This window comes from Micromonas commoda, chromosome 13, assembly GCF_000090985.2.
Source record: "Micromonas commoda chromosome 13, complete sequence".
NCBI classification, from domain to species: domain Eukaryota; kingdom Viridiplantae; phylum Chlorophyta; class Mamiellophyceae; order Mamiellales; family Mamiellaceae; genus Micromonas; species Micromonas commoda.
Window position 1 is genome coordinate 400852 of NC_013050.1, and position 24673 is coordinate 425524.

The 24673-nt window shown below is 68.7% G+C and overlaps 13 protein-coding genes across 13 annotated transcripts; 6 read left to right on the forward strand and 7 right to left on the reverse strand.

Annotated features, from left to right (window-relative positions):
• Window positions 1-144: 144 nt before the first annotated feature.
• Window positions 145-9641, forward strand: MICPUN_63555 (predicted protein; the record flags this gene model as incomplete). The annotated part of the gene is made up of 2 exons (XM_002505432.1): window positions 145-225; window positions 324-9641. 2 exons carry the CDS (start codon window positions 145-147, stop codon window positions 9558-9560), a joined length of 9318 nt encoding a protein of 3105 aa, XP_002505478.1. The 3' UTR covers window positions 9561-9641.
• Window positions 9642-9758: 117 nt separating this feature from the next.
• On the reverse strand, window positions 9759-10766 carry MICPUN_63556 (predicted protein; the record flags this gene model as incomplete). The annotated part of the gene is made up of 1 exon (XM_002505677.1): window positions 9759-10766. The coding sequence occupies one exon, from the start codon at window positions 10764-10766 to the stop codon at window positions 9759-9761; it is 1008 nt and encodes a 335-aa protein (XP_002505723.1).
• A 90-nt stretch (window positions 10767-10856) lies between these two features.
• On the forward strand, window positions 10857-11509 carry MICPUN_63557 (predicted protein). The gene is made up of 2 exons (XM_002505433.1): window positions 10857-11112; window positions 11251-11509. The coding sequence occupies exons 1-2, from the start codon at window positions 10888-10890 to the stop codon at window positions 11413-11415; spliced, it is 390 nt and encodes a 129-aa protein (XP_002505479.1). The 5' UTR covers window positions 10857-10887; the 3' UTR covers window positions 11416-11509.
• A 49-nt stretch (window positions 11510-11558) lies between these two features.
• On the reverse strand, window positions 11559-12680 carry MICPUN_63558 (predicted protein; the record flags this gene model as incomplete). The annotated part of the gene is made up of 1 exon (XM_002505678.1): window positions 11559-12680. One exon carries the CDS (start codon window positions 12678-12680, stop codon window positions 11559-11561), a length of 1122 nt encoding a protein of 373 aa, XP_002505724.1.
• Window positions 12681-12795: 115 nt separating this feature from the next.
• Window positions 12796-13650, reverse strand: MICPUN_63559 (predicted protein; the record flags this gene model as incomplete). Its single annotated transcript, XM_002505679.1, has 2 exons — window positions 12796-13468; window positions 13613-13650. 2 exons carry the CDS (start codon window positions 13648-13650, stop codon window positions 12796-12798), a joined length of 711 nt encoding a protein of 236 aa, XP_002505725.1.
• A 172-nt stretch (window positions 13651-13822) lies between these two features.
• MICPUN_63560 (predicted protein) lies at window positions 13823-14683 on the forward strand (the record flags this gene model as incomplete). Its single annotated transcript, XM_002505434.1, has 1 exon — window positions 13823-14683. One exon carries the CDS (start codon window positions 13823-13825, stop codon window positions 14681-14683), a length of 861 nt encoding a protein of 286 aa, XP_002505480.1.
• Window positions 14684-14768: 85 nt separating this feature from the next.
• On the reverse strand, window positions 14769-15254 carry MICPUN_63561 (predicted protein; the record flags this gene model as incomplete). The annotated part of the gene is made up of 1 exon (XM_002505680.1): window positions 14769-15254. One exon carries the CDS (start codon window positions 15252-15254, stop codon window positions 14769-14771), a length of 486 nt encoding a protein of 161 aa, XP_002505726.1.
• Window positions 15255-15493: 239 nt separating this feature from the next.
• On the forward strand, window positions 15494-17245 carry MICPUN_63562 (predicted protein; the record flags this gene model as incomplete). Its single annotated transcript, XM_002505435.1, has 1 exon — window positions 15494-17245. The coding sequence occupies one exon, from the start codon at window positions 15494-15496 to the stop codon at window positions 17243-17245; it is 1752 nt and encodes a 583-aa protein (XP_002505481.1).
• An 11-nt stretch (window positions 17246-17256) lies between these two features.
• MICPUN_109362 (predicted protein) lies at window positions 17257-17845 on the reverse strand. Its single transcript, XM_002505681.1, has one exon. The coding sequence runs from the start codon at window positions 17824-17826 to the stop codon at window positions 17311-17313; it is 516 nt and encodes a 171-aa protein (XP_002505727.1). The 5' UTR covers window positions 17827-17845; the 3' UTR covers window positions 17257-17310.
• Window positions 17846-18098: 253 nt separating this feature from the next.
• MICPUN_63564 (predicted protein) lies at window positions 18099-19308 on the forward strand. Its single transcript, XM_002505436.1, has 2 exons — window positions 18099-18753; window positions 18872-19308. Exons 1-2 carry the CDS (start codon window positions 18123-18125, stop codon window positions 19303-19305), a joined length of 1065 nt encoding a protein of 354 aa, XP_002505482.1. The 5' UTR covers window positions 18099-18122; the 3' UTR covers window positions 19306-19308.
• A 120-nt stretch (window positions 19309-19428) lies between these two features.
• MICPUN_63565 (predicted protein) lies at window positions 19429-20235 on the reverse strand (the record flags this gene model as incomplete). The annotated part of the gene is made up of 2 exons (XM_002505682.1): window positions 19429-19944; window positions 20005-20235. The coding sequence occupies 2 exons, from the start codon at window positions 20233-20235 to the stop codon at window positions 19429-19431; spliced, it is 747 nt and encodes a 248-aa protein (XP_002505728.1).
• A 175-nt stretch (window positions 20236-20410) lies between these two features.
• On the reverse strand, window positions 20411-23037 carry MICPUN_92263 (predicted protein). The gene is made up of 2 exons (XM_002505683.1): window positions 22909-23037; window positions 20411-22763 (listed from the first exon to the last, which is right to left on the reverse strand). The coding sequence occupies exons 1-2, from the start codon at window positions 22955-22957 to the stop codon at window positions 21484-21486; spliced, it is 1329 nt and encodes a 442-aa protein (XP_002505729.1). The 5' UTR covers window positions 22958-23037; the 3' UTR covers window positions 20411-21483.
• Window positions 23038-23146: 109 nt separating this feature from the next.
• Window positions 23147-24664, forward strand: MICPUN_63568 (predicted protein; the record flags this gene model as incomplete). Its single annotated transcript, XM_002505437.1, has 1 exon — window positions 23147-24664. The coding sequence occupies one exon, from the start codon at window positions 23147-23149 to the stop codon at window positions 24662-24664; it is 1518 nt and encodes a 505-aa protein (XP_002505483.1).
• Between the last annotated feature and the right edge of the window lie 9 nt (window positions 24665-24673).

Genomic DNA, 24673 nt, shown 5'->3' on the forward strand with positions numbered 1-24673 from the left:
CCAAATCGGGAAGCAGCAACGACCGGGAGGGGCGGAAGGCACCTCGGTTTGACTTTACGCCGACGCGCGCGAGTCGGCGCACACGTCAGGGCGCTCGAGAGGGGTAGGCGCCCGACGCCGCACCGCGAACGCCTCGGGAGCGACATGGGCGAGGTTGCCGTCGCCGTGGAGGCGTTCCGGGAGCAGTTCGATGCGGGGATAGCGTCGCTCACGCCCGACGTCGCGGTGCGTCCCACGCGCGCCAGATTTCTCGGCCCGTCCCGACTCTTTTCGATCTCGGCGCTCACCCCCGCCCGTCCCTTCCCCGCATCTCCCCAACGCAGACGCTGGCGACGACCTGGAAGCAGCAACAGAGGGTGAACGAGCTGTGCGATCGCCTGTGCGCGCTCGTCCCCGCGCACGTGTGGTGCGACGCGCTGCTCGACGCGGGCGAGCGCCTGTTCGAACGAGGGCAGCACGAGCTCGCGCGACGCGCGTGCTTCGCGCGAGTCGCGGACGCGAACCTGCTGGAGGACGAGGACGAGCGATGGAAGCGCGCGAAGGAGGACAGGGCGCGCGGCGTTGGTCCCACGGACAGGCGGCGCATGCACGTCCTCGCGCTCTTCGGCCGAGCGCGATGCGACGGCGCGATGGACGCGGCGGACGACCCGCGCGTGCGCCATCCGCAGACGCTCGAGCGAGCCAAACGCACGCTCGCCAACCTACGCGAGGCGACGCAGGAGGCGTACCGCGGCGACGAATCGCTCTATTGGCTCGTACACAACGGCACCGTGCACATCCACGCGATGTGCGAGCGTTTAATGCGCAACGGACACTCGGCGCACGCCGTCGAGTCGCTCATGTTCGCCGTCGCCTGTTTGGAATCGCACGTCCTCCTCGCCGTCCCTCGATACCTGGACTGGCGCGTCACGCTGGCGTGCGAGGTGTGCGCGGCGTACGACGACGTGGGTGACTGCGATGCGCACGCGCGCGCCTTCATCGCGAAGTGCGTCGAGCACGTGGACGACCTGCGGCAACTCGAGGCTCTCGACCCCGTGCCGCAGACGCCCGAGGTGGCGTCGCTCTACGCGAGCGCGGAACGAAGGTTCAGGGCGCTCAACGCGAGGTACGACGAGGCCATCGTGGGCGACGCCGCGTCCGTCACGGCCGAGATGGAGGCGACGGCGCTCGTGCCCGGGGACAAGGCCCGGTTCCTGATGGCGCTCCTCGCCGACGCGAACGCGAGGATTGTTAAACACGCGCCGCCCGTCGGGACGCGGCTGGCGGCGATGGAGGCGGCGCGCGAGTGGCTCGCCCCGCTCGTGCAGTCGATGACGACGGGACTGGAGCACGCCCGGGCGGTCCGCGCGGCGGCGGACGCGCTGAGGGAGAGGCGGGCGGCAGAGGCGGAGGCTGGGGTGTCGGGAAGGGAGACGTCGCCGCCCCCGGGCCACGACGACGAAGAGGAGAAGCCGGATAAAGAGCCGGATGAAGAGCCGGACGAGACGCCCGCGGAGGAGGGCGACGCGCCGCCGCCGAATCCCACGCAACCCCCGCCGGACCTCGAGCCCGAGGCCAAGGAGGCGTACGACGCCGCCGTCGCCGAGCTCCCTCTCTCGCTACACGACGCGCTGATGCGCCGCGCGTTTTGTTACGAATCGTGGGAGACGTTCAAGGCGCTGCACGACTTGGCGACGTTGAGGCTCGTCGAGATGGGCGCTTCGAGCGGAGGCGGCGACGGGGAGGAAAAGGATGGATCGTACGACGCGGACGCGCTTGCGCTGGCGCACGCGGCGGCGGTGCTGAAGGCTGTGCGGGTCCTGGAGGGTGGCGAAGAATTTCCCGAGCCGGAGCCGGAGCCCGAGCCCGAAACCTCCGACGGGGAACCGCGCGAAACGGCCGAGGAAGAAGAGACGGAGGAGGAAAAGGCGCGAAAGGATCCCAGGGTGAAGCTCGCCATGACCCTGCGAAGCCTTCCCCGCGCCGCCGCGACGTCGTGCGCGGACGTCGTGACTGACGCCGCACTGCTCCTGTGGAACGGCGTCAAGGACACATTCAAAGACTCGAGGCGGGAGACGACGGCGAAAGATTCGGACGAAGTCTTCGCCGCCGAGATTCTCGCCGGGTGCCACGCCGGTTTCGAGCTCGTGGGATTCGACGACGGCGCGCTGCGAGCCACCGTCTCGCTTCGCCTGTGCCTGGTCCTCGAACGTCGCGGCGACGTCGTCTCCGCGGCGCGCGTCGCCGAGGAGGCGACGCGCGCGATGGACCAAGCGCGAAGAGCGCTCGTCGACGCCGCGGCGGGATCGCCCGACGAAGCCGTCAGGCACGTCACCGCCGAGTGCGTCTGGCTCGGTTCCGCAGACGACGACGACGACGACAAAAATGACGAAAAAAACGATGCAACCGGTGACTCACCGGGCGGTGACTCACCGGTCGGGTTCGCTCGCGCGTCGACGTCGGAGACGGAACGCGCGCTCGCGGCGATCCACGCGGACCTGCTCGCGGCGTACCATCGACTGGCAATCGCCGCCGGGATGGAGGCGGAACGAGCGAGGTCCGACGCACTCGTCGCCGAGCTCACCGCTATGAGCGAGCGTCGCACGCTCGAGTCCACCATCTACGGCGTCAAGTCCGCGTGGGACTTGAAGCGGGAGACCCGCGCGTTGGAGCGCGCGGGGGTTTTGCCGCACGCGCCGGCGGCTTTGGAGGAGAGGCTCATAGACGAAGCCGGGCGCAACCCGTGGCGACGAGCCGTCCTTCTCACGCAGATGGCGGCGTCGAGGCCGAAGCGAGAGAACCGCGAGGCGCTCCTCGAGGAGGCGGCGGAGTCCTTAGTGGAAGGGGAGCGGATAGAGCGCGAGCTTCACGCGGCGGCGACGCGGAAGGAGGAGACGACGACGACGACGACGACGACGAAGAGATGGCTCGTGCCCCGCGCCCCGCGCGTGTTGACGCGAACCGACGTCTCCGTCACGCTCATCCCGCCCGAGCTTCAGAACAGCCTGAGGAGCCCCATACGCGGTCGCGAGCACCCGGAACCCGCGACGTTCGCCGTCCTCGCCAAGGTTCACACCTCCGGCATGGCGCCGGGTCTGCACAACGTGGACCTGCCCGGCTCGGGGGTGCGACTACCCGCGGATGGCTCGGTGAAGCGCGTCACCGTGACGGGCCTCACCCCGAACGAGTGCTACACGTTCTCGGTCGTCGCTTACGACGAGAACGGCGACGTCATCGGCGGGCCGGGACTCGCCACCGACGGGATAGTGTGCATGCACCCGCTGCCCAGCACGACGCTCTGGTCCAACCTGGCGGTGGCTGCGTCCAGGCTCGGATGCCTCGGGGTGGCGAAGCGAGCGGCTGGAACGGTTTCGAGGCGTTTTGTCAACACCCGCCGCCCCCCCAGGTTCTACTACGAATCGCACCCGATGAGCCTTCAGAGGCTTCGCGGCGACCTCATGGCGGGTTCCACGTTCCCGACGATGCGCGCGGTCGCGAGGTCGCTTCTCGTGGCGGCGGAATGCGCGCTGGCGTCGAGGATGCCCGAGAGGCCCGCGGGCGACCCGCCCGTACCGTTGTCCGTCCCCGAGGTTCAGGACCAGGTTTTCCGGTTGCGGTGCGCCAAGAAGATTTTGATGGCGATGGAGCTCGCGCGGTACGTCGACGACGTGCCGCTGACGCAGGAAATCGCGCTGCGCCTCGGTAACTGCCTGGCGCCGCTGCTGACGTCGAGCAGAAAGTCGCGACTGCTGGTGACGGCGCTGGCGCAGTGCGTATCGCAACTGCGGGATACCGGCGCGGCGCGCCACGGCGCCGTCGCGAGGCTCTCCGCGTCGCTGCTCTTCGAGCTGGCGTCCATCGCGCGCGACGGCGGCGAGCGCGGGGTCTTGAGCGACGTCGCGACGCTCGCGCTGGACTCGCTCGAGGACGTCGACCTCGCGCCAAATCCGGAGAGAAAATCGCTCGAGCAGTTTCTCCTGTCGCTCCCCGAGTGGAAGGACCTCAGGTCGGACGCACTCGCGGAGCGCGTGGCGGCGGCGGAGTCGGAGTCCGCGTCCGACCCGTGCGCGGCGGTCCTGCCCAAGATTTCGGTGGACGGCGCCAAAGCCGCGTTCGACGCTCTCGAGGGAATCGGAGAGGAGATTCACGCGCACGACGAGTACCTGCGCGCCTTTGCGAGGATAGCGCGAGCGGCGGTTGCTCAGGGGTTGGACGCCGACCTACCTACCTGGACGGATTCCGTGCTCGCAAAGTTCAAGGCTGCCACCGCGGTGGCGCCTTTGGAGTTTCCCGCGCCTCCCGACGAGGAGCCCGATATTGCGCTGCCCGAGGAGGAGGAAACCAGGGTGGCGGCTCTGGAAACCGCGGCGGAGGCGGCTGCTGAGACCTTGGCCGCCGCCGAGGAAACCCTCGCCGCCGAGGGCACCACGGACGAGGATAAGGCGGCCGCGGAGGAGCGGAAGGCGGCCGCCGAGGCTGCGAAGGCGGCGGCGGACGGCGCGCGGGACGCCGCGATGGCCGAGGCTGTTCGTCGCGAGAAGGCTGCCAGGACGCTGACGAGGAAGTTGCCGCCGATGTTTGCCAGGCGAAACGCGAAACTGGCGGCAAGGCCCGTGATCGCCTCCAACTCCCCGTGGCACGCCGAGGTGCACACCACCCTCGGACTCGTCAAGCACGAACGGGCGGAGGATACGGTACGCGCGGAGGGTCTCCCGAACGTACCCGAGGAGGCGGCGACCAACGAAGCGGCGGAGCCCGAGCCCGCCGCCGCCGCCGACGCCGCCGCCGCCGACGCCGAGCCCGAGACCGACGCCGATGCGGAGGCTTCACCGCCGCCGCCTCCTCCCCCGCCCGCGCTCGACGCGATGCGATCATTCGCGCGGGGCGTCGAGCTGGCTTCCAGGGTGGGCGCGCACGGCCGCCTGATGAACGCCGCTCGCGCCATGCACACGCTCGCGAGGTCGCCGTCGTGCGGCTTGAACGCGGATCGACGATTGGCCAAGAGCGGCGGCGCCGGCCTCCTCGCCGTCGCCGCTGCTCGGCTCGTCGAGCACCTCGAGAAGCTCCGCGTCGGGACGGTGGACGAGTCCCCGATTGTCGCGGTGGACGGCGGCGCGACGAGGGCGCCTGTCGACGACGAGGGCGATCGGTTAAGGGAGGAGCGACGCGCGAGGATCGTCGAGGCGCAGCCGCCGAGGGAACGCGACCCGCCGCCGCCGTGGTTCGCGCACCGACCGGGCGTCGCGCCGGAGTTTTGCCTCCGGTTCGTCGTCACCGCCGCCGAGGCGTGCGCCGCCGCCGGTATGAACCACAGGGCGATTGATCTCGCCGTGGGAATCGCCGAGGTTCTCGGGACCGCCGACGCCGCCGCCGCCGCGATGCCGATCGCCGTCGCCGCCGCTCGAGACGTCGCGGAATCGCTCCCGGAGGGTATGCTGGAAGGTCTCGAGAAGAGCGCGCGCGCGGCGCTCGGTGCCCGGCCCAAGCCCGTCGCGGCGCTCGCCGACGCCCGAGCCCTCGCGTCCATCGACGCCGCCGAGTACGCGAGAAGGGGCCCGGCGACCCGGACGCTTCGCCGCGCCACCGCCCAGGACCTGGAGCGAAACTTTTCGCTGTTTTGGAACGGAATTAACGAGCCGGAGTCGTCCGCCGCGTATTTCGGCGCGGAGATCACCCTCCCGCCGTGGAAAACCGGGCTCCTTGAAACCGGCACACCCTCCGCGTGGAAACCGCCTGTTGGCTCCACTCCGTTGGCGCACGGCGACGCGGTGGAGGCGGCGTACGCGCGCGCGGTCGCGACGGCGAGGACGGACAACGACGCCGACGTCGTCGCGCAGGCGCTCCTCGAACTCGGAGATTTCAAGGCGCTCACCGGGCACCCGACGGCGGCGGCGTTCCACTGGAGCGCGTGCGTCGACCAAATAACCGGATGCTACCGCGCGGTTACCACCGCGGGCGCATCCGCGGTGCCCGGGGACCCGGAGGCGTGCCTCCGAAGGTACGGCTTGTGGGGGTGTCTGCGGGGCGCGCAAGCCGCGGCGCGGCTCGCGTCGCTCGGATCTGTCCGACGCGCGTCCGACGGCGGCGGCTCGTCCGACGGCGTCGGCTCGGTGATGCTCGGTAACGGTCACAGGATCGAGGCGGCGAGGATCTCCGCCGCGTTATTCGCCGCGCCGTTCGCGTCCACGCTCGCGCACTCGCCCAGGGCGGTCGACATCGTGTCCGGTCGCCGAACGCCGCCCGCGCAGCTGTGGGACGGCGTCGACGCGCACGGGTCGGATCCGTTTCGATTCGACGCGAGGGCGGCGTGCGATTTCGCGACGGACGTCGGAGAACTTCTCGTGGCGTCCGGACGGTCTCTGGAAGCACTTCCGCCGCTCGCGGTCGCCGAGCACCTCGCCGCGCACGCGCTGAGGGACGCGAGGGCGTGCGCGAGGGTTCGGTGCGCGCAGGCGGCGGCGCTCGCGGGGGTGGGTCGATTCGACGCGGCCGGGGAGAAAATCGACGGCGTACTCGCCGGGGACTCTTTGCCGTCTACATCCACCGGACCCGACGGCAGGGTGGTTCGCGACGACGCCGGCGCGGTGGTGACGCGCCGGGAGGCGGGCGGAGAGAACGCGGAGAGAATCGCGACGTTCGACGTGTCCGCGGGCGTCGGGGCGGAGGCGAACAAGGCGGCGATTGAGCGAGTCGCGGCGGGGGAGATGCCCGACGCCGTCGCCGAGTTATACGGCGAGGAAGTTTGCGCGGAGCTCTCGCTCGTGCGCGCGCGCTGGCTCACCGCGCTCGCGACGCCGCTCGCGGTGTGGCGCGGGGACGACGCGGACGCGGTGACGGGCGAGCCGATCGCGGAGCCGGACGGTTCCGTCGACGCGAACGTCCGGGACGATGTACTGGCTCGAGCCGAGAAGATTTTGACCGAGCTGGCCGAGTCGACGCTCGCGGCGGTCGCCGCCGCCGCCGCCGCGGAGCAGGAACGGATCGAGGCGCGCAGGGCGAAGGCGGCGGAGGCCCGCGAAGCTCGCGAGGCGGCGCGCGCCGAGAAGGAGGCTTCCGAGAAGGCTGAACGCGAAGCCGCCGCGGCGGCGGAGAAGGAGGCGAGGGAGAAAGCGGAGCGGGAGGAGGAGGAGGCGTACGAACTCGCGGGTCCTTACCCCATCGCCGTCAAAAAACCACCACCCGCGGAGGATCCCGACGCCGCGGGAGCCCCCGGCGGTGGCTCCGACGCGGAGAACGCGGATCCCAACGCCGCAGACGGGACGGGACGGGACGAGAAAGAGCCCGAGGATGCGGGGCGGACGGAAGGGGAACCGCCGCTCCATCCCGACCCCGACCTCGACCTCGACGTCGAGGAGGAGGACGTCGTCGCCAAGGAGGTTGAAGAGGGCGAGACGCGGCGGGTCATCAGCCCCTGGCTGTGCGCGACATCCTCGCAGATGAGCATCCTCGCGCGCGCCAAGGCGTCGCTCGCGGAGGTTCTCCGCGCCAGGAACCGACCCAAAGCCGCCTTTGACGAAGCAACCGCCGCGGCTCGCGAGCTCGAAGCCATCGGCGACGGTCGCCCCGAGGGGGTGGCGCCCAACGGAGCCGCCGCGTCGAAGGCCCGGGACGCGCTCAGAGCCGTCGCGCACGACCGCGGCTCGCACGCGCTCTGGCTGGACCTCCGCGCGGAGTGCGCGCTGTGCCTGCTGGAGCTCGGGCACCTCGACCGGTGCCGCGAACTCGCCGCCTCGTGCGCCGCCGCCGCCGAGCACCTCGGCGCGACGGACCACCGAAGGCTCTTTCGATACGTCGCCGCGCGAGCCGCCGCGACCGCCGGCGACGTCGAAACCGCGCTCGCCTCGTACGACGCGACGCTGCGGGAGATGACGACGCCGCAGACGCCGGGTGGGGACGGATCGCCGCCCCCGACCCCCGAGTTTCTCGCGTCAGTCGCGGGGACAACCGCCGAGCTCTTACTCCGACTCGGCGACGCGTCCGCCGCGGAGGCTCGGCTCGAACCCGCGACGGCGATTACGCGCGCCCACGCCGACGCCCTCGGGCTCGCGCAGTCCCTCCTGTACCCCGACGCGCGGAGCGTGCACAACCCCGCGGTCGGGATTCTCGTCGGGCTGCTCCTCCTTCGCGCCCACGCGGTTGTCAACTCGCCCGGTCGCCTCGCCGAGTGCGCCGCGCTCCTCGACGAAGCGTCGTCGCTGTGCGGGTCGCACACCGCGGCGACGGACGCGAGGACGCACGCGACGATCGCGATGCTCCGGGGACACGCACTCGCGAGGATGAGCGGGCGGGACAAAGGCACGTACGCCAAGCGTACAGAGGCGGAGGCGTCGCTGACAAAGGCGCTCGCGTGGGCGTGTTCGCCCGGCGCCGCGCACGATCGACGGCTGATTCGCGCGTGCCTGCTCGAGCTCGCGTCTATACTGGTCCCGGTCGCGGAAGCCGAAGCGGCGGGTGTGGGCGACGGCCCGCCCGCGGCGTCGCCGGACGACGCCAAGGCGACCGCGCGGGTCGTGGCGTGCCTGCGACACGCGGCCAAGGCTGCGAAGATGCGCGACGCGTTTGAGCACGAATCACGATTCTTCGCCGACGCCGCGACGTCGACGAAATGGCCCGCGGGGCTGAGCGAAGCCGTCGCGGAGGAGGAGGCGGCGAGGGAGGCTACACCCGGGCGCGCCAAGCTCGACGGCGCGGACGCCGCGCAGGCGAGGCTCGCGGTCGCGTCCTTCGTCAGGCTGGTTGGGAGGTTGCCCGCGATTGGGTGTTTCGCCCCCGGCGCGCGGTCGGCGAGGGAAATCGCCGCGGCGACGCACTCGGCGCTTGCGGGTTCGTGCGACGCGTACAAGCAGCGGTGTTGCTTCGCCGAAGTCCCCGCGCTTCCCCCGGGCGTGAACGTGGACGCGGACGTGGACGCGGACCTCCCGTCGGGCGGGGACGGGGCGCGAGAAGGGGACGCGTCATCGCCCGTCGCGAGGGTGGTTGAGGTGGGCGCGGTGCACGCGCAGTGGATCGAACCCGCCAGCGAACCCCCGGGTTTCGCCCGAGCGAAAAAGTCTGGGCGACCGGTTTGTCTGATCTTCGTCGTGAGCTCGGGCGACGAGGCCGTCGCGGCCGTCGCGGGCGAGGCGAGCTTCGACGTCAAGGAGGTCCGCGCGATGCAGCGCGAGGTGAAGACGATGCGCAAGGAGCTCAAGGACGCGGGAGAGGCGGGCGTCGAGAGGGCGAGGTTGGATGCGTTTTTGAGGAGATTCGCCGACTTTGTCGAGGGACCGCCGCCGCCGGATCCGAAGCGAGCGAGGTCTAGGAGCCCAGTCCCCACCCCGGACCCCGAGGACCCCACCGGGGGCGAGGGCGATGGCTATGGCGACGGTGAGGGTGATGGTGGCGTGCCTCCCGCGGAGGAGGCGACCGCGGATGCGGCTGTGGACGAGGCGCCGCCGCCGATGACGACGGCGGAGGACGTCTCGCTGCTATCGGCGCTGGAGGCGTTCGCGTCGCCCGACGGCGGGTACTGCGGCGTGAACCCCGCGCTGTGCGCGATCCTCCACCCGGCGCTTGCCAAACGACGGGCGAGCCGACCGTAGGCGCGGGGCGGCTGCGAAAATCTGGTACCTTCGAAGGTACATCGTACTTAGACTAATTAATCCTATGGTTGTTCCAACCCGCGGCGATCCCCGTTGGACTCCTAAAACGTGCTACTGGCTGGTGCACATCACTCATCAAGACACCGCGGCGTCGTCGCCTACTACTCGCCTTGAACTATTCGCTTCTATTCGACGCCTTCACGCGGCCTCCACCTCCGCGACTTCCATCTCCGCCGCGCTCTCCCGTCTCGACTCGGTTATCCCGATCCACGACTCGACGCCCATGGTGCACAACAGACCCGCGGCGCCCACGAACACCTGCCACGGCGGCGTCTCCCCCGTCGCCCACCACACCAACAACGTCGCAATCGGCAGCTCCATCAGCAGGTAGAGCGACACCTCGGCGGATGGGACGTCCTTCGCGCCGATGGTCAAAAACATAAACGCCGCCGCGACCAGGACGCACTGACACACGAGCGCGGTCACCGCGACGCCGCCGTCGTCGGTGACCGGGACGAGCGGCGCGACGCGGCCGTACCCGCCGCCGTCCCCGCTTCGCGCATCCGCCGTGAACACGACCGCCAGCGCCAGGGTTTGACCGAGGAGTCCCGAGGTGGACAGCGCCGGGACCATGTCCGCGTCGGGGTTCGCCTTACAAAACGTCCAATACGCCCCGGTTCCCACGGGTACCAGGAGCGCCACGGACGTGCCCACGACGTGCCTGGTCTCGCCGCCGCTCTCCAGGGCGTCGGCGAATATCAGCAGCACCCATCCCACGCACGCGAGCGACGCGAGCCACGTGTGCGTCGGTACTTTTTCCTCGAGGAGCAGCCTGCTGAACAGCGCGGAGCAGAGCGGGCCCGTGGCGACGATGGACAGGACCGACGCGATGTACGTCATGTTCGCGGCGACGATGAACGCGACGTTCTGGACCATGTAAAGCGCCGCGCCCCGCCACAGGCGCTTGGCTCCGAGCGCCCTGACCGCGTCGAGATACGCGGCCGACCTCCCACCGTTCGCGAGGACGTACATGAGCGGGATGAAGACGAGGCGGCCCCACGCGCGGTAGAAGACGATCCCCCAGGACCCGAGCCATTCGGAGCTGGACTCGAACGCGGACAGGCGAAGGAGCATCGTATCGGGCGCGAGCACCAACGCGCCGAATATGGCGGTCAGGCGCGCCCGAAGCGGCACGGCACCCCCCATTATAACGGACGCGCTTCGGCAAGTGACGACGCGCAGACGCGGAAAAGCCAAAGTGCAAAGCCAGGCAGATCTTCGTCATAGCTCGGGACACGCGGGGACCATGGAGCAGCCCGGCGAAACCATGGCCGAACGCAAGGCCAGGCTCAAGGCTTTGCGGCAGGCGAAGGAGGCGGCGGAGGGGGGCGCGCCCGCGGAGGAGACGAAGGACGGGGGCGAAGAGCCGCCCGTCCTCAAGTTCCGCAACTACCTGCCCAAGGACGAGGTGCTCGGCGAGGCCGTGATGAAGGCGACGAAAGCGCCGGAGTTCGAGCCCGTGGAGGCCAAGCCGCTGGCAGTGGCAGAGGAGGTGAGTCGAAAGACCGTCGGCGTTTTCCTCGCGCACCGCGTCCCCGCGTCGCCGTCGCGACGGCACCCATCGCCCGAGACCGGCAGCGCCGAAGATTTGGGCACCGCTAACCCTAATCCCCCGTCCCTCAACCCGCAGGATGACATCTACGACCTGCTCCCGAAGCGGGAGAACATCGACCTCAAGAATCACGTGGAGCGAAAGATGCAGAAACTCGAGCGCAAGACGCAGCGCGCGATGATCGAGCTCATGCAAGCCGAGGAGGAACGCCGGATGCGAGAGCGAGGGGAGGAGACGGATTAGGAGGAGGAGGCGGCCGAGTGACGCTCCACGCCGCGCCGCGAGGGTCCGCATAGTGTACATCTAGCCAGGGGTTACTATTCTTCGGGGTAACGTTAGAATCGCGAATCCGCGCGTCCATCCCGGCTGCTAAAGGCCCGTCCCGTTTACTGTTTGCTCCTAGCCGCGGCGAAGCGCCGTAAGATCTCCTCGTCCCCCGCGGCTCTCAGCGCCCCGAGCACCTCCCACCCGGGCTTCTGCGTCGTGAGTAGGTACTCCTTGTTCGCCGGGTCCCGCGCGGCACTGTACGCGCCGAGCACGCACGACACGACGAGCCTCGCGGCCATGAGCGTGGGAACGATCGACCGTTCCACGTCGGTGAGCGGAAACTCCGATTCGAATCCCGCCAGACACTGCGCCGCGTCGCCGACGGGGTCCCTCTTGTTCAGCATGTAATACGCGCACGTGATGGCGACGTCGTTGACGCGCCACGAGACGTTGATGTCGCCGAAGTCGATGATGCCGACGGGCGTCGCCCTGAACGGTCCGGCGCATTCGCCGGAGGTTTCCAAACGCACGATGACGTTTTGCTCGTTCGCGTCGTTGTGCGTGGCGCCCCTTCGAAGCGAGCCCGCCACCGGGCTCACCTTGGCCTCGAAATCGTCGAGCACGCCCTCGGCGATCGCTCGCCTCGCCGGGTCTTCCACGGCGTCCATGAACTTCCTCACCGTCAGCGCGTTGGCGTTGTCCCACTGATGCCATCGCTCCGCGCCCGGGTGTGAGAAGGACTCGAGCGCCCGTACCATCCTCCCGAGGAAGGCGCCGAGCTCGCGCATGAACGCCGGCGTGTGCGCGTCCCTGCAGTCGTCCGCGATGCTTCCGTCCACCCACGTCAGCACGCGCACCGCGTGGTCCCTGCGCGCGTCCCTCGCGCCCTGACGAAGCGGTAGGTTCATCCTCGCGATGTCGTGGCCGTCGACGCCAACCACCGGGCACGGGCACTTCACCCCGCGCGCGGTGAGGTGCCGCATCATCGCCGACTGCGCGTCGAGCAGCGGCTGGTTCTGCGACTCCACGCCGTTGTGAACCTTGAGCGTGTACTGCGCACCAGACGTGGCGCGGACGTGGAAGTTACGATCGTCGTACGAGTTGAGCTCCTTCGCGCTGGACGCGTCAACCTCGCCGCCGCACGGGAGCACGAAGCTGGCGCGGACGAACTCGACGACGGCCTCGGCGGAGCACTGGGGCTTCTCGAGCTTACGACGCGCCTCGTCGTCGTTATCGGCCATGGCGATACTCGGGGCGCGGGCGGGTGTGAGGCGGGCGAGGGTGTCGTTCGGCACGTTTGATGCGCGTAAAAGAGTGGGCACTTTGGCAATTTGGATTTGACTCGTTTTGGCAGTCCTACGCCGCAGCTTTCGCCCCGCCGCTCGTCGCCGCCGACGACTTCGTGGACTTTCCCGTCGCCGACATCGTCTTCGCCTTGGCATCGACGCCCGCGGAACCTGCCGACTTCGACTTGGCCGTGGCCGCGGCGGCCGACTTTGCGCTTCCCCCCATCGTCGAACTTTTAGTCGAACTTTTAGCCGCCTTCGCCTCCCTCGCTCTCCTGTCCCTGAACCCGAGGTCCAGCCCCTCGAGTCCCGTGGACTCCTTGACGAGAGCGCCTTGCTTCCCGTGGTAGTACTTGTTCGCCGGGTCCTCCACCTGCTTCGCGGCTTGGGCGATAATCTCGTCTCGCATCTCCTGCCCGAGCTTCGCGAGATGCGCCTTGCGACGAGCGTCCCTCGCCTCGCTCAGGTCGTTGCACGTCACGTGCCACTGCTTGTGCAGGTGCTGGACGCACACGATCTCGTCTCCTTCCCTGTACACCTGCCCGATGGTGACCTTCTCCGGGTCCCAGACGTCGCCGCCGTAGCGCCTGGCGCCGTACCTGCCGTCCCAGAGCAACTTGTCGTGGTCGCGCTTGAAGCAGTCGGTGTCGTAGGGCTCGTTGGGGTAGTTGGAGGAGACGATCTTGTCCGCGGCCGCCTTGCACTCCGCGAACGTCGCGGTCGGGTCGCATCTCCACCAGTAGCTGCGGGTCGCGGGGGATGCGGGGATCGGGTGAGTCGTGGTCGCGCGCGCGTCACGGAACTATGCATTTGGCAACGGGATTCCCGCGCCCGGGGGGGGGGGGGGACGCGACGGGCGGGATTGAGCGGCCCGGGGTGGCGCGCACCTGTCCTGGGACCTCGGGTGTCGGAACTTCACACGCATTTCGGCGTCGGAGAGGAACGGGTCGTCGCCGAGGGCGGGCACCCGGTCGCGCTCTCGGGATGTGAGGACGTTCCCCCACCGCAAATTTGGATTTCGCCCCTGAAGACGGACCGTGGCACGCCCGCACATTTTCACAACGGTCGGCGCGTTCGGCCGCGCGCGGCGAGGGGTCATGAAGTGCCCCGTGTGCGGGCTGGACCTCAGCTCGTGGACGCTGCCCGACGCGGAGGCGCACGCGGACGGCTGCCTCGATCTCGCGCCCCCCGTCGACGCCGCGACGGGGACCGAAGAACGAGGCGCGCGAGAGCTCGGGGTGCCCAGCTCAGGGTGCCCACCCGCCCATCGCCGCGGACCGTCGCCCGTCGCCGGTTCCTGGACCGAAGAGGCGGAGCTCCGAGGCGACGCCGGCGACGCGGCGGCGTCGACGGCGCGCGGGGAGCCCAAGGGGACGCGCGTGGAGGGCGACGGGATGACTGACGCGGAGAGGCACGACGACGATTGGCTCAGGCTCGCCATCGCGATGTCCGCGTCGATGGCCGACGCCGAAAACGCGCGGGTGATGGCGACGTCGGGGGACTACGGGTGGATGCCCGCACCGTCGGGGGAGGAAGGCGCGGATCGCGTGGGACGTCTCGTGGAGCATCGCACCGCGACGAAGCCGTCGAACGACGCCGCGCCGACTCAGAGCCGTTCTAAGCCGCCGCTCGCCGACTCCACCAACGCGGGCGGTTCCGGCGCGGTGGACGAGGGAAGAGGCGCGCGCGGCGGGGGAACGGTCGAGATGCCCGAGGCGGACGCGGTCGAGATGCCCAAGGCGATTCGGTTCGCCATACGCGCGGGGCGGCGGCGGCGAGGCGACGACGACGATTACGAATACGACGACGACGACGGCGGGAGCGAGTTAGACGCGGGTTTGGACGCGACGCAGCGCACGCGGCGTAGGATTCGAGCGCCGCTGTGGTCTATGGCGGGCCACGGCGGCCGCGACGAGCCGTTGCCGGACTCCCTCCTCGCGCGTTGCCTAGGAAAGTGAGCGGCCGCCTTGTTAGTTTCCTACTATAGCTAGCTTTACGAGTACAAGTAGTTGGACTCACGCGCTTGGTGGTACGCGCGGTCTCCTACACCCGAGGTCGGGCGCGACCCTCGACGATGCTGAACCCGCCCGCGTCGAGCGCCGCCTGGCGCGTCTTCGTCAGCCACGCCTGTTTCTGCGCCGGGAGCACGACGAACCCCGCCTGATTAAGCGATTTCCCCCCTTCCGACTTGAACGTTACGACAAGGATGGCGGTCCTGTCGCGCTCCTTGCCGGTCGCCTGCACCCTCACCCCGCCCCACGCGTCCTTGAGCTCAACCTTGACGCAATCCCTCAGCGCCACGGAGAAGTAAACGTCGCTGCACCTGAGCCAGAAGTGCAGCGCGTCGTCCACGAGCACGAGCTTGCCGCTTCCCCTGTGTTTGCCGCTGTTCTCCACGCCGGCGTGGGGAAACTTGACGCCCGCGAACCTGCACCCGAGGCGACCGGGCGACTCGAGCGCGATTTTCTTCGAGCCGGCGACGTCCTCGTACGCGGTGGCGTACGCGCCCTTGCTGCACGCGCAACCCATCCCCGAGCGAGGCGTCGGGTGTGCTCCGCCGACGCCGCACGGAACGGCCCATAGAGTCATAAATGTTTCGACAGGCCCATAAAGAGAACTCTAACCTAAAGTTTCCACGTTCCAGACTGAACGTCATACGGACCCTTCGATCGAGGTGTTACACAGTCCGAGCGCCAAAACTCGGGCCGAAAACGGAGGTGGTCGGCATTGGCGCGCGCGGCGAGAGAGGGCGCGGCTGACGGAGGGCGATGGGCACATCGGTTCCGACGGAGAGCGCGCCCTTACTGGGCGATCGCCCGAACGCCGGGGCGGACCTCGAGGCTGGATCCTCGCCGGATCCGCGCGTCGAGCGCCAGAAGAGGCAATCTCGCGGCATGTTTCAGCGAGCCGCGGTGTTGTCCGTCGCCGCGACGCTCGTGCTGTTCGGTTGCGTGGCGATGGCGAGCGTCCGCGGCGAGCGATCGTGGGCGGCGTCGAAGCTCGGAGACGAGTACGACTCGCGCGAGGACGTGGACCTCGACTTCGTCGAGGAGTTCGACGGCGACGTCCTGGACGGGGGCATTGGCGGGTCGGAGGTTTCCGACCCCGGGAGCGCGGCGCGCGCGTGGGACGACGCCGCGCCCGAGTCCCAGCCCGTCGCGACGACGGCGGCGGACTCGGAGGATGAGACGGATCCGTTGGCGGCGTGGAACGACGGGGTGAAAGACCCGACGCCGTGGAAGAACGTCCCCGAGGGCGGCGAGCAGGGCGCGGGCGCGGCCGAGGGCGGGGCGTCCGACGAGGCTGCCGAATCCGACGGCAGATCCGACGGCGATTGGTTCCAATCCCCGACGACGGAGGAGGCGACGCCGGCGGCGGCCGCGGCGGACTCCGACTCCGGCTGGCTCCCCGCGCCCCAGCAGGTGGGCGCAGTCAAGGCTACGCACGGTCCCAACGCGTGGACCTACGTGTCCCCGAACCCGAAGAAGCAGAAGCTCCTTCGCTTCTCGCCGTGCGCGTCCCCCGAGGAGGCGTACTCGCAATGGACGACGTCGAGACTCCGCGACGACTGCGTCGTGGACGTGGACAACTGCCAGTACTGCGTGTGGGTCAACATGTTCGACAGCGAGTACCGCATGAACGACGTGGTGTCGCTGCGGGGGGACAACTACAAGCTCACGAGCCACTCGATCCTCATGCGGCCGGAGTTTATCGGCACGATTTTGCACCGCATGTTGGCGCAGAAGCCGAAGGGCGCGGATGGAGGCATCCGGTGGGGCGTGGACGAGCGCGAGGAGGCCAAGTACAACTACAACTTCGTGAAAGACGCGGTGAGCAAGATGGAGTGCGCCGCGCCCGAGGCTGACACGCTGCTCCTGCACATGCGAGCGGGTGACTACGTCAACGACGCGCAAAAGTCCTCCACGTCCATCGACAGCGCCATCGATCGCATGCGCGCGTACGTGTCGCGTCGGCCGGACATTCGGAAGATCGAGATCTCCGCGGTGTTACACTTTGGGATGCCGGACCCGGACGACGACATATACAAGGATCACCCGTTCCAGGTGTTGAAGAGCGTCGACGGCGAGGCTGTCTACGCCGTCAACGACGACGTTCTCCGGAAAAACGGGTACGCGTTTGCCAAGATGTACGAAGCCGCCAAGCTCACCGGCCTGAACGTCGAGTTCTCGTCCCACGACGACCCGGACGACGACATGTGCAGGTACGCCAAGGCGTGCCACTTCATGAGCGCCACGAGGACGCAGGAGGAGGCTGACGTGTTGGGCACGGAATTTAACCGCGTCTCCTTTGGCGATTTGGTCGGCGATTTGCACCTGCAGCTGGCGACGTGCCCGCCGCAGCGCACGCTCGCGGAGTCTCTGGAGGAATCGTGGAGGGCGGAGGGGTTCGGGAGCGCGGTGGACGCGTACAACCAGCTGGGCGGGGATCCGATGGCGGTGAACGACGGCGGTCAGGGCACCGGCGAGCTCGGAGGGAAGCACTGGTGGTCCGCTTGGTGACGATCCGGGATGTAATAAGATGCGATGTATTAGCCACGCGCCGCGCCCGAGCGAGAGTACCTCACCTACCGCGCCGCCGCCTGCTTGCGGACGATGCCGCCCCACTTGCTCAGCAGCTGCTGGAGGTCCCCGTCCATCCTGGTGCCGACGCCGCCCCACACGAGGAGGTGGGGCAGGTCCTCGAAGAACCCGTTGTCTCCCACCTCCTTGACCGCCTTGAACCCGAGCCGCCCGTAGTACTTGACCAGCTTCGGCGCGTACTCGTTGCCGTCGTCGATGCTCAGCAGCTCCACCTTGCGGCACCCGGCCTCGTGCGCCATGAGGCCGGACGTCGCGCCGAGGAGGATGGACAGCCCGAACGTGCTCCGCATCGTGGACTTCTCGTCGTCGCCCCTCACCCTGGAGTTGTATATACGCATGGAGTCCATGTGCAGGATCCCGAACGGGGGCGGCGCGATGAAACCGTCGTGCTCGCCGATGACGTCGGCATCCTCCGTCCCCGGCCGGCCCTCCTCGCCCGCGCGCGTGGACAGCCGCCGCGCGGTGATCTTGAAGAACGGGCCGAACGTCGTTGTCTCCATCGCCAGGCCCCGTTTCTTCGCGGCCGCCGCTATCTCATCCCTCGTGACCATCCCTCCGGTATCCACGGACGTGCTCGTGGACGCACGCGCGGAGCACCGGGCGTTCCTCGGCCGATGCGAGCGCAGTCTCGGGGCTACGCCCGCGAGGGACGCGGCGGCGGTCGCCATGTGCGCTCCTCGCCCGCAAAAGTGAGCGCCGGACTGGATAGTGCTAACAGAAAGCGGAAAACGTGTTGCTGAAAGGGGGCGCCCCTCACACCGATCGGCACCCGTCGATCGAGACCCGCGAGTTCGTCATGTCCGCATTCGCCCTCAGCGCATCCTCGGTCCTGGGCGCGTCCCGCGCGCGACTCGAGTCGCGCAGGAGGACCCCGACATCGACCAGGTCCCGCGTCAACCGCGTCGATGCGAGCGGCGCCAAGAAGAAGGTCTTTATCGACGGAGAGGCGGGCACCACCGGCCTCCAGGTCCGCGACAGGCTCGCCGGCCGCGACGATATAGAGATCATCTCTCTCACCGGCGACGATCGCAAGGATCCCGCCAAGCGCGCCGAGTTTCTCAACGCCGCGGACGCCGCCATCCTCTGCCTCCCCGACGACGCGGCGATCGAGGCGGTCGCTATGTGCACCGATCCAGACACCGTCATCATCGACGCCTCCACCGCGCACAGGGTCGCGGAAGGCTGGGCGTACGGCTTCCCCGAGCTCAACTCCGAGCAGAAAAAAAAGGTGGCCAGCTCCAAGCGCATCGCCAACCCGGGGTGCTACCCCACCGGCATGATCGCGCTGACCCGGCCGCTGGTGGATGCCGGGTATCTGCCCGAGGGAACCGGCCTCGTGGTGCACGCCGTGAGCGGATACAGCGGCGGCGGGAAGCAGCTCATGGCCATCTATCAATCGGGCGAAGCCGAGCCGTGGGGCGCGTACGGTGAGCGTCGCCGACACGTCCCCGCCTTCCCGGCGGTCTCGTCTCTGAATCCAAACGAAACCAATAGCCAAACTTCGGAACGGCGACTGACCCCTCTCCCCGTCCATCTCCCCGACAGGCTTTAACCTCAAGCACAAGCACCTGCCGGAGATGGCAGAGTACAGCGCGCTGGGACGCAAGCCCATCTTCTGCCCGTCCGTCGGCTCCTTCGAGCAGGGCATGGTCGTGTCCGTCCCCATCCACTACGACCAGCTTCACGAAACCGGCAGGAGCGGCGAGGCCATCCAGAAGTGCCTCGAGGAGAGGTACGCCGGCAGCAAGTTCGTCAGCGTCCGCCCGCTGAACAAGACGGATGACCTGGAGCGGGGCGCGTTCCTCAGGCCGGACTCGCTCAACGACACCAACAAGCTCGAGCTCAGCGTCTTTGCCAGCGACGAGCAGGGCCAGGTTTGGCTATGCGCGAGGCTCGACAACCTCGGGAAGGGCGCTTCGGGCGCGGCGGTGCAGAACATGAACCTCGCGCTGGGGCTGCCGGAGGACTCGGGGCTCTGATGAGCGGCGACTCGAGACGCGCGAGAGCGAGGGGTTGTAATAACGCATTGGATTGGAACCGGAGTCGCCGTATCGAGCGCGACGATAATACAGTGCCGCGTTTTCACTCGACCGGTGGCTGAGTCATCCCCCCGCGGCTGCAGCCTCCGCCTCCGCGGCAGCCTCCGCCTCTTCCTTCAGCCGCTTCGCCTCCGCCTTTGCCTTCTTCTTCGCCTCCTTCGCCGCCTCCTCCGCCTTTATCGCCGCCTCCTTCGCCGCGGCTTCTCGGTCAGCCTTGATCTTCGCCGCGAGGATCTTTCGCGCCTCCTCCGCCACCCTAGCCGCCTCCCTCCGGAGTATCTCGTTCCCGCTCCCACGTACGTATCCGTTACCAAAGACGTATTCCGCCGGGTTCTCGATCGGCGCCTCGCGACCGTTCGGGTATCTCACCCACACGCGCGCGTTCTCTCTGTCTTCGACCGAGCCGGCGTATTTGACGCCGAGCACCGTGCACGAGATGCCCAGCGGTGTCGTCACGATGTCGTTGGCGAAGAGACCGAACGGCGCGCAGTGCTCCTCGTCGGTCAGGTACGCGGGCTTTGCGGCAGCCTTGCCCTTCTTGGCCGCTGCCTTCTTCTTTGGCGGCATCGCCGCGGCGCACTGTGGTCAAAGAAAGTTCGGTCCCGTCGAGCGTTTTTCTTACCCCTTGGAGTCAGTCACCTGGGTTATGAGAGTGTTAACCGTAATAAATGGATACTTTGCCAATAGACACATAGTTACAACCTTGGCGCACACTTCATAACACGTATTTCTCCCGTATGGAGATTGTGACAGAATTTGCAAACTTGGCCCAGCAGAGCTGAGGTTGCGCCACGCGTTTCTTCGAAGTTTCTTGCCGATGACGTTTCGAGGCCACTCGAGCAAGCGCGCCTCGCCTCCGGAGAGCCGCATCGGAGCGCACCACCGTCGACCTCGACTTCGTTCCGTCCATCTCAGCATGTCCACCATCGCCATGTCCGCGCTCCGCGCGCGCGGGGCCCTCTTCGCCGGAGCCAAGATCTCCTTCGCGCGTTCCAAGGTGGGCACCGCGTCCAAGATGCCCGCCGCGCCCCGAGCGGCGGCCGCCGCGGGCGACGAGCGGGTATCCCGCGCGCTCAGGACCATCAACACCTCCGCCGTGAAGGCCGCCGCGCCTTCCCCGCCCACCGCCGAGTCCGAGCCCGCCGCCGCCGCCGCCGCCCAAACCGCCGGATCCGCGCCAGCCTCCGCGGCACCCACCGACGAGATCGAGTACACCCTCAAGGGACCGCAGCCGCAGAAGTTCGGCGTCGCCGACGGCGAGCTCGCCAACGTCCTCACCGCCTCCGGCTCCTTCGTCACGCGCGCGGTTTCCGGCGCGCTGTGCGAGGGATGGACGCCCACCATCGTTGAAGGATCGCCGCCCCCCGGAGCGTACACCCTCGGCGAGCTCGGCGGCCGATGGCTCAAGGAGACGTCCGACGTCGCCAAGTTCCCGAGGCCCGCCACGCCGATCAAGCTGTACGAGTTCGAGGGGTGCCCGTTCTGTCGCAAGGTGCGCGAGGCGGTGGTGTGGCTCGACCTGGACGTCGAGTTTTACCCGTGCCCCCAGGGCAGACCCACGTTTCGCGAGTACGTCAAAAACGTCGGCGGCAAGTCCCAGTTCCCGTACTTGGTCGACGACAACACCGGCGTGAGCATGTACGAGTCCGACGACATCATCGATTACCTGTACGACAAGTACGGCCCGGGCAAGGAGAAGGTGCCGACGCTGCTGAGGGCCGGAGCGCTCACGGTGCTCACCGCGGGATTCGGGCTGGCGCCGAGGATGGGCGCGGGGAGCAGGTACCGGGCAGCGAAGATGCCCGCGAAGCCCATCACCGTCTACTCGTACGAGGCGTCTCCGTTCTGCAAGCTCGTGCGGGAGAAGCTCGTGGAGCTGGAGCTGCCTCACCTGATGCGGACGGTCGGGCGGGGCTCGCCCAAGCGGCAGGAGCTGAAGGACAGGCGGGGCACGTTCCAGGCTCCGTACATCGAGGATCCCAACACGGGCGTCGCCATGTTCGAATCGTCGGCCATCGTCAAGTACCTCGAGGAGCAGTACGCCGCGTGACGGGCGTCGTCGTCGCAGACGCGGACCCGCCGCTCGCGACGTACTAGCTAGTGATGTTAGCCGGTGAATTACAAGTTGACGCTCGCAAGCCTCGGCCGCGCCAGGCCAACCGGCATCGTCCCCCCCACGAGTATCTGCTTCGGCAGATCCACCCGCACCAGCCTGAACTTGAACCGTCGCCCCTCCCACGTCGCGTCGACGTCCTTCACGTTCGGGTCCAGCAGCGTCAGCGTCGAGCTCTGCCGAACCGCGCCATCCTCCAGCCCGTACACGGAGAGCGCCGCCAGAGTCCCGTCGCCGTCGACCACGATGTAGTGCAGGTTGAGCATATCCTCGGCGGTGGCGTCTAGCGCCGCGCGGACGTTCACGCAGACGCCCTTGTTCACCCCGGGCGCCAACGCCTTGAGCGACCCGCCGCGGTACTCCTCCGGCGCCGCCGACGCTCGAGCCTCGGCTAAAGTCTTTTGGATGGGCAGCAGCCGCTTGGGTTTGAACATCGGCCCCTGACCCGCGCACCCGTCGTCCAGCTTCGTCAGCACCGCCAGCATGGCGTCCACCTCGCCCTTCCACGGCAGCAGCGGGTCCAACTGCGCCGCGCGCTTGAATCCCTCGAGCGCCGGGGCGTACTCCTCCACGTATCGCTGCACGGTGGCTCGATTGAAGTGAAGGTCGGGGCAGTCGCCTACGCCGCCCTTCTCGAGGCTCCCGTCCCCCGCGGGCCCGCCTTTTTCCGCGCTGGCGAAGCACTGCAGAGATTGCGATAGTTTGTTCGGGTCCGTGGCGCCCTCGGCGAAGAACTGCGTCATGTACGCCATGCCGCACTGGTACCAGCTGTACCCGTCGGTGACGTCCAGCTTGATGGCAGCCTTGGCGTGCTTGAGCGATTCGACGACGTGCTCCTTCTGCTCGTCCGTCCCCGGCGCAGCCTTGGCCTTGGCGATGGTGCGACAGAGCATCGACATGCACTGCGACGCCTTCTTGTTCGGCGCGCGAGACGTGACGGCGGCGTAGCAGTTCTTGGCTCCGTCCAGGTTGCCCTTCTTCCACAGCAGCTGCCCGAGGCAGATCCACGCTCCCTCGAGCGTGGGATTGAGCTTGGCGGCCTTCTTGAGCGCCTCCTCGGCGCCCACGAGGGCTTTGGCGCCGTCCGCGTCGCCCTGATCGGCGGTGCACTCGATCAGAGGCCCGCGTAGGTATAGCGCGCGGGCTCGTTCCGACGCGCTTCGATCGGGTCCCTCCAGGTTCGACGAACGCTCGAGCACCGCGCGGAGGAGGTCCTTCAGCTCCTCCCGCGTCGCGCTCGCCGCCGCGGCCTGGCCCCTGTCATCCGCGTGCTCGTATTTGGCCACTGCGGGGGCGAACGCGAGGATCGTCAGGGCGGATGCGTGGGGAACGGGCGACGGGTCGAACGCGCGAGGGAAGATCGACGGGCGAGAGGCGTTTGAAAAGCGACCGAAAGGGGAGCGGGCGGACGCGGGGGGCGGGGGACGCACCGAGCTCATCCGCGCGCTCCTCGAACGCGACGAGGTCGTCGACGCTCATGTCGACGTGCGTCGCCGGTGGGTTGCCTCCGACGAACGGTCCGCCGCGGGCGTGCACCCGTCCGGTCGCGTCGCGAGGTGTGTGCCGTTCGGATCTGGTTTGACCGCGTTGTTGACCACGGCTGTGACCTCGCGAGTTTTGACGCACCAGACGGATCTGGCGCTGGGGCGTCGCAGAGCGACGGGCGATATGGCGGACATCGGGGCGCTGGTGACCAACGCGCAGACGCTCTGCGCGAGCGATGCGGGCCTCGCGGAGCTCCAGACGATCCTCGACGCGAACAAGGACGGGCTCGCGGAGCGGGGCGACGCGTGCCTCGCGGCGCTCGAGTCGGGCGCGCTCCGCCCCGACGCGCACGCGCTCGCGTGGATCCACCTGCTCTGCGCGGTCGCGGGGCCCGCGCCGCCGCGAGACGCGCCGATGCACGAGCTCGACCCCGCGGGAGAGATGGACATCGCGGGAATCGGCTCGCAGGGCTCCGACCAACCCCCGTCGCAGTCCCCCGCGCCGTCCCCCGCGCCGCCCGCCGGCGCGATCCCGCGATCGGGCGACGTCGACATGACGAGCGTCGAACGCCCTCGCGCGCTGCACCTCACCGGGGACGACGCCGGGGGCGCCGCCGGCGACAGGTTCGTCGCGCTCGCGTCTTCGCTCTGCGCGTCGTGCCCGCGCGCGCACGCGACGCGGGATCCCGCCAAGTTTGCGCGCGTCTGCGCCGAGCTCGTCGCCGTCGCCGTCGCCAAGCGAAGGCCCGCGTCGGCGATCGCGCCGCTGCTCCGAGCGGTGACGATCGCCGCGCCAAACTCGGACCACCTCACGCCGCAGCACCCGTGCCTGTTCCGCGCGGCGCTCGAGGCGAAGATGCCGGACGCGGCGCTCGAAACGCTGAACCGAAGGGTGTACGAGGTGGACCCGAAAACAACCGGCGTCGCCGTGACGGACTACCTGCGGTACTGCCTTCACGGAGGGGAGATATACGCCGCGCTCGGGAAGTACGAGGAGGCGTGCGACATGTTGGAGCACGCCGTGCGAGCTCCCGCGAGCGCGGTGAGCGAGATTGTCGTCGAGTGTTACAAGCGACTGGTTCTCTGTTCGCTCATCGCGAGGGACGAACTGAGTCGCTTCCCGAGGCACGCCGCGAGCGTCGTGCAGCGAAACCTCAAGAGCGCGTGCTCCGAGTACATCGCCCTGGCGGACGCGTACAAGACGAGGAACGGGGATGTACTCGAGGCCAAGGCGGCCGAGTACCGCCGGGTCTGGGCGAGGGACGGTTTGGAGAGCCTGGTGAATAAGGCTGTGAAGAGCCTCGCCGTCGGAAACGTAGCGCGGCTGACGAGGACGTATCTGACCCTCTCCCTGCACGACATCGCGAGCAAGGCGGGTTTGGCGGGCGGCGCCGCCGCGGCGGAGCGGACGATCGTGGGAATGATCGGTACCGACGAGATTCGCGCCACCGTCTCGCAGGCGGACGCGGTGGTGAGCTTCCACGACGCGAGCGGCGACTCGTTTTCGACTTCGTCGTTTTCCGCCAAGCTCGTGTCGTGCGTCGAGGAGGCGCAGGAGATGTCGGAGCGGCTGAGACGCGCGGACGAGTCGGTTCGGAGCGACAGGGCGTTCATCTCGAGGCAGGCGGAGGTGTCGCACGGGTCGCTGGGCGGGAGCCTGCGGGGGATGAGGGTGGGAGGCGACGACTACGGGGACGCGTGAGCTCTTGTT

Coding starts and splice junctions, on each gene's coding strand:
- MICPUN_63557 (XM_002505433.1), top strand. CDS start 10,888: ATGGCCGAACGCAAGGCCAGGCTCAAGGCTTTGCGGCAGGCGAAGGAG. Junction 11,113..11,250: donor CGCTGGCAGTGGCAGAGGAG/GTGAGTCGAAAG, acceptor CTCAACCCGCAG/GATGACATCTACGACCTGCT.
- MICPUN_109362 (XM_002505681.1), bottom strand. CDS start 17,826: ATGGAGACAACGACGTTCGGCCCGTTCTTCAAGATCACCGCGCGGCGG.
- MICPUN_63564 (XM_002505436.1), top strand. CDS start 18,123: ATGTCCGCATTCGCCCTCAGCGCATCCTCGGTCCTGGGCGCGTCCCGC. Junction 18,754..18,871: donor CGAGCCGTGGGGCGCGTACG/GTGAGCGTCGCC, acceptor TCTCCCCGACAG/GCTTTAACCTCAAGCACAAG.
- MICPUN_92263 (XM_002505683.1), bottom strand. CDS start 22,957: ATGAGCGTCGACGACCTCGTCGCGTTCGAGGAGCGCGCGGATGAGCTC. Junction 22,764..22,908: donor GGAGCGCGCGGATGAGCTCG/GTGCGTCCCCCG, acceptor TCGCCCCCGCAG/TGGCCAAATACGAGCACGCG.